This window comes from Setaria italica, chromosome VI, assembly GCF_000263155.2.
Source record: "Setaria italica strain Yugu1 chromosome VI, Setaria_italica_v2.0, whole genome shotgun sequence".
Lineage (NCBI taxonomy): Eukaryota > Viridiplantae > Streptophyta > Magnoliopsida > Poales > Poaceae > Setaria > Setaria italica.
Window position 1 is genome coordinate 28,263,389 of NC_028455.1, and position 5,933 is coordinate 28,269,321.

At 48.9% G+C, this 5,933-nt stretch overlaps 1 protein-coding gene across 1 annotated transcript; it reads left to right on the forward strand.

The window, feature by feature from the left end:
- Positions 1–2,931: 2,931 nt before the first annotated feature.
- Positions 2,932–4,607, forward strand: LOC101776398 (myb-related protein 306). Its single transcript, XM_004973474.2, has 3 exons — positions 2,932–3,210; positions 3,309–3,438; positions 3,569–4,607. The coding sequence occupies exons 1-3, from the start codon at positions 3,078–3,080 to the stop codon at positions 4,176–4,178; spliced, it is 873 nt and encodes a 290-aa protein (XP_004973531.1). The 5' UTR covers positions 2,932–3,077; the 3' UTR covers positions 4,179–4,607.
- Positions 4,608–5,933: the final 1,326 nt, after the last annotated feature.

A 5,933-nucleotide genomic window follows, 5' to 3' on the forward strand; every position in this document is an offset into this window, starting at 1 on the left:
TTTCGGAAAATAAAATGGGATTCCAACCAACTTACTTCCGCATGCATCAGACGCGATACTATTTAATTTCCTTGAAACAAAAAAAATTAAAAACCCGCTTTATGTGTATAAAATTCAACTATTTCATCTCACTACAGTCAAATTAATTTTAGGATACAAGGAGGGGGGGGGGGGGAGACCCTTTGATTTCCATGAAACAAAAAAGTTTCAAAACCCGCTTCTATTTGTATAGAAACTTCACAATTTCCTCTCACTCTAGTCAAACTAATTTTAGCCTGCATGAAGAGGTATGTAGACCATTATTTTCCACAAAACAAAAATAAATCAAATCCTGGTGCGGGGCATTTACGATTCACCTCTTACCTCTTCGTGGGATTCCAATAAACTTACGCATGCACGCGATACTAATGATTTCCATGAAACATAACAAAAAACAAAACCCGCTTTCGGTGCATATAAAGTTATAAAATCCACTACTTCATCACACTCCGGTCAAACTGATTTCGGCCTGCACAAATAGATGCGTAGACCATTTATTTTCACATATAACAAAAGAAAAATCAAAACCCGCTACGGTGCATTGACGCTTCATTTTTGGTGAAATTCCCAACCTACTTCCTCATACAATAGATGCGAAACTATTTAATTTCCACGGAATAGAACAAAATCCAAAAGCCGCTTTTGGTGCGTGTGAACTTCACTACTTCATCGCATTCCAGTCAAACTGATTTTAGCATGCACACGAATGGGTGCGTAGACCATTTAATTTCCACGAAAATAAAAGAAAATCAAAAGCTCATACAGTGCATTTACGCTTCACCTTTGCGTGGGATTCCCAACCTACTTCCTCATACAATGGATGCGAAACTATATATTTAATTTCCATAAAAAAACAAAATCAAAAGCCGAAACGTAAACTCACTACTTCATCACACTCCAGTCAAACTGATTTCAGCATGCACGAACGGGTGCGTCATTTCATTTCCACAGAATAAAATAAAAGAAAATCAAAAGCTCATACAGTGCATTTACGCTTCACCATTGCGTGGGATTCCCAACCTACTTCCTCATACAATGGATGCGAAACTATATATTTAATTTCCATAAAAAACAAAATCAAAAGCTGTTTTGGGTACACGTAAACTTCACTACTTCATCACACTCCAGTCAAACTGATTTCAGCACGCACGAACGGGTGCGTCATTTAATTTCCACAAAATAAAAGAAAATCGAAAGTCGATATGGTGCATCTACGCTTCACCTTTGTGTGGGATTCTCAACCTACTTCCGCATACAATGGGAGCGAAACTATTTAATTTCTATGGAACAAAATAAAATCAAAAGCCACTTTCGGTGCATGTAAACTTCGTTACTTCATCACGCTCCGCTCCGGTCAAGCTGATTTCAGCATTCACTCGAGCGGGGGTGCATTGACCATTTAATTTCTACAGAATAAAAGAAAATCAAAAACCAGATACGGTGCATTTCCGCATCACCTCTCCATGGAATTCCTGTCAACTTACTTCCGCATGCAGCGGATGCAAGACTATTTAATCTGCATGAAACAAAACAACTGCAAAAGCTGCTTTCGGTTCATGTAATACCTCACTACTTCATCACGCTCCGGTCAAACAATTTCGACGAAACGAGACAAAAAAACAGTACACGCTCTGGGTGCATGTAAGATTCACTACTTCACTGCACTCTAGTCAAAAACTAACCGACTCCGGCGGGCACACAAAACGATGCAGGGACCATTCCTGCAAAACGAACCAAAACAAAAGGGGGCATTTGCAAAATCACTAATAACTTTCCCCTTTTTTATTTCAAGAATACCAGTTGAAAAACATATCTTTGCGTTTTCCTAATAGCAAGGCTTTGCATACCATTTCAAAGCCGTGAGGAATTCGCAGTTTTCCAGAAACAAAAGCAGGGCCATGCGCGACGCCGTTTGGTCCATGTACCGGTGCACCAGGCGAGCCGCCGTTCACACATGACTCCCCCGGAAGCCGGAGCATGCATTGAACGAGCCTTCCTTTTTCTGCTACATCGAACACAGACGACGGCAGGTACCGTGACGCAAGGTTGAAGGCCTCCCAACACATCCGAGGTCCGAGGTCCGAAGCCACGCTGAACCTGCGACCGATCCGATCGAGCCGTCTCTGCTATAAAGCGGCCTGTACGTAGCAGATTGACTCCCGTCAGTTCCTCGGCCGGAACACGTCGGCGTTGCAGACCACCACCCCGACCGGCGGAATGGTTGCCATCAGATCGTGTCGATTTCCATCAAGAAAACAACCCAGAACCGCATGCATTATGTGCGCTCTCCGTCCACAACGTGCAGCAGGGCAGCAGCACAGCGCGCCGCGTGCGCGCACTGCACGCCGACGCGACACTGACACGGCGCGAGGCCGACGCCCGGCAACGGCATGGCTCGGTCCGGGCACGGGCAGGCTCCAGAGCGAGCCCGGCTGGCGTGGCCTGGTCCGCCCTGGCGCGCGCGTGTGCGCGCCCGTGTCGCTAGCGGGCGCCCGCCCTTTGTTGCCTTTAGCTAGCCGCCTCTGATTCCGGCCTCCCGGTCCGGTCCTCGTCGTCGTCGCCCGTCGCGGCCTTGCGGTGACGACGTCGACGCCGGCCAGCGGTCGACGACGAGCGCGCGCGTGTCACGGCCTTGGCCGGGTCCCGTCCCCGTGTACGTGGACGTGGCTCGTTGCGCTGCAGTGGCAGTGTAAGGAGCAGCAGTAGAGACTGCAGCCGACCAGAAAGGGGAGGAGAGAGTTTGTCTGGGTCCGGCCTCTCTCTCGCCCCGGCCGCTTCCTCCCCGGGGCGGTCAAACGCAGGCGGGGTGGTGGGCCCGGCCGCGCAGGCCTGCGCGGGGCCGCCTATATAAACGCCCCCAGCCGGGCACCGACCGGCCTCACCATCCGGCGCTGGACCCTTGCTTGTCTCGCGGCGCACTTCACCGCCCGGGAAAGTGAGAGGGGGCAGGGGAGGGAGAGGAGCCAGGGGTCAAATCTCCTCATCCTTTCTGGCCAAGCAGCCAGGGCTGCCGGGGGAGTGAGGAGCGGGCAGGAGGCATGGGGAGGCCGCCGTGCTGCGAGAAGACCGGGGTGAAGAAGGGCCCGTGGACGCCGGAGGAGGACCTCGTGCTCGTCTCCTACGTGCAGGACAACGGGCCCGGCAACTGGCGCGCCGTGCCCACCAACACCGGTACGTGCCCAGTGCCCCTGCGTACGGGATCCTGCTGGGATCTCCTTGTTTTGTTTCTTTCTTCTTGACTCGTTCTTGTTGTCCATGGATGGATCCAGGGCTGATGCGCTGCAGCAAGAGCTGCCGGCTCCGGTGGACCAACTACCTCCGCCCCGGGATCAAGCGCGGCAACTTCAGCGTCCAGGAGGAGAAGCTCATCATCCACCTCCAGGCGCTGCTCGGCAACCGGTAATATAACCCCGCTCGATTCCCACTTCGAGATCGACTGATTTCTCGGCATGCTCCTGTGCGATTCCTGATTCCTGATTCCTCGGAAGAGCCCTAACGATCGGCTGTCTTTTTGTTCGTGCTTGGTTAGTTGGGCGGCGATTGCGTCGTACCTCCCGGAGCGCACGGACAACGACATCAAGAACTACTGGAACACCCACCTGAAGAAGAAGCTCAGCAAGGCGGGCGCCGCCGAGGCGAAGAGCGGCAGGTCCGCCGCGGACAAGGGGCAGTGGGAGCGCCGCCTGCAGACGGACATCCACACCGCGCGCCAGGCGCTCCGTGATGCGCTGTCCCTGGACCCCATGCTGCCGCCCGCCAAGACGGAGCCGCTGCCGCTGCCGCCGGCGCCGGCGCCGGCCAGCCAGGCGGCGTACGCGTCCAGCACCCAGAACATCGCGCGCCTGCTGGAGGACTTTATGCGCCCCCGCGCTGGCAGCGGCAGCGGCGGCAAGGCGTCGTCCGGGTCCAGGTCGTCCGCGTCGGCGGTCTCCGGCGGCGAGGGCGCGGCGTCGGCGAGCCACAGCGGCAGCGGCACGACGCGGACGCCGGAGGGGTCCACCGGGACGAGCAAGGCGGAGGACGCGGGCCCGGCGCCGCCGTTCTCGATGCTGGAGAGCTGGCTGCTCGACGACGGCATGGGGCACGGCGACGCGGGGCTCATGGGCGTGCCGCTGTCCGACCCGTGCCAGTTCTTTTAGCACCAAAAAAAGGAGAGAGAACATAATAAAAGTGACTAGGCTGGATGAAGAAAGAAAGAAGCCAGGAACTCGAATCCCTGGTAATCTAGATCAACGCAACGCAAATAACGCTGGTGTTGATCTAGTTTACCTGGCTAATCCAGTTCCTTGCTTCTTTTTTTTAGGTTTTTGGTCTTAGGGTTTGGAACTGATCATGTTTATGTAACTATGCAGTAAGTCTGTACTGATCCATGGGTAACCAGCGGGATTAATGGTGATGTAGTAGTAGTCATCAGTGATGATGTGCATGACAAAATAAAGAATTGTACATCTATAAGGATAACATATAATCCCTATAGAACTTAAGTTTCCTTGTGTTGTTCTTAGTTTGTGTTGATTTATCCAATTATTGGAGAGGACATACGTAAAACAAAATGCGTAGTTGTTGCAGTGATTCCAGTTCTTACCATGTTTTTTCCGCGAGGATTACCATGAATCAATTCAATCATACCAAAGATAAATGTTGAATAGTTTAGCATGTTATTTAATATATACGGGGATATCTATATGAGCGACCGGAGCTTAAACCCTCCATACCAGTTTGCCAGACACTTGTAACACCCCAAGCATCTTCCCCATTGTTTTTGGTATGGACGGAGTGAGGCCCCTTACCTTTTCCTTATTGTTTCCTCCTTAATTGTTTATGACATGTCTTACCTAATAAATACTCCCGTCATTTCAAATTGTAGGTTGTTTTGGATTTTCTAGATACATAATTTTTGCTATGCACCTAAATATATATTATATATAGATACATAGATTTCAAAACGACCTACATTTTAGAACAGAGGGAGTAGAACCGTATAGCACCTCTCACACCATTCCAATTCGCCTCTAGGCATAATTAACTTCTTTATATTTGTGCTTGCTTCTTTATAGTAATTAGAGGAGGGGCAAAAAATAGTAAAATAAAATATGCAATAATTTCAATAATATAATAATGTTTCAATTTCTGAACTCTCATTCAATTTTAGTTATATAAAACAATTGATGTTGAATATTATGGCATGCTATTTATTAGGAGTAGAGTATAGGGGCGGATCAACTTGGGCAAACGAGGGCTACATCTCCTTAGCGCAATCCTCGACACTTGTAGCACCCCAAGCATTTCTCGCCATGTTTTTGGCATGGATGTAGTAAGTCCCTTTTTCTTTTATTCTTTTCCTTGTTTATGGCATGGTATAACTAAAGTCTAGTGTTAACTACATCTTTCACCCTATAAACTTGTGACCTGCCTTGACCATGGCCCATGGGCATGGTTGATATTGTATAATTTTGTTTGCTATTTATGTAGCAACATGGTATGTATAGCAGCATGGATGGAGTGAGGTCCTTTTGATTGCTTTCATCCTGTTTATGACATGGTTTACCTAATAATTTCTAGCTATTGCTAAATACTTGGCACGTCTTCTAAAGTATGCACTATGTTCACCTTTGCCCTTTGGGCATGCATGATCCATAGTTAACATTTTGTAGATTTCTTCTTGCTTTGTTAGGGAAAAATGATCATGTTAGACTTTGAAAGGGAAGGAGTAACTATAATTAAAGGATAAAAGGAGTATATTGCACCAATGTTTCAATATATTGCCATATACATTCAATTTAATCCTACAAAAGATCGATGTTGAATGAATGCATGCTACTTAATAGGGGTATATATATGGCCAAAACTATTGGGACGACTAGGGTGCAAGCTCTCCTTACTAGCTTGCTGGA

What these genes read in the sequence shown, in the direction of transcription:
- LOC101776398 (XM_004973474.2), top strand. Translation starts at nt 3,078, where the DNA reads ATGGGGAGGCCGCCGTGCTGCGAGAAGACCGGGGTGAAGAAGGGCCCG. An exon ending in CGCCGTGCCCACCAACACCG is followed by an intron (nt 3,211 to 3,308) that starts GTACGTGCCCAG and finishes GGATGGATCCAG; the next exon opens with GGCTGATGCGCTGCAGCAAG. An exon ending in CAGGCGCTGCTCGGCAACCG is followed by an intron (nt 3,439 to 3,568) that starts GTAATATAACCC and finishes GTGCTTGGTTAG; the next exon opens with TTGGGCGGCGATTGCGTCGT.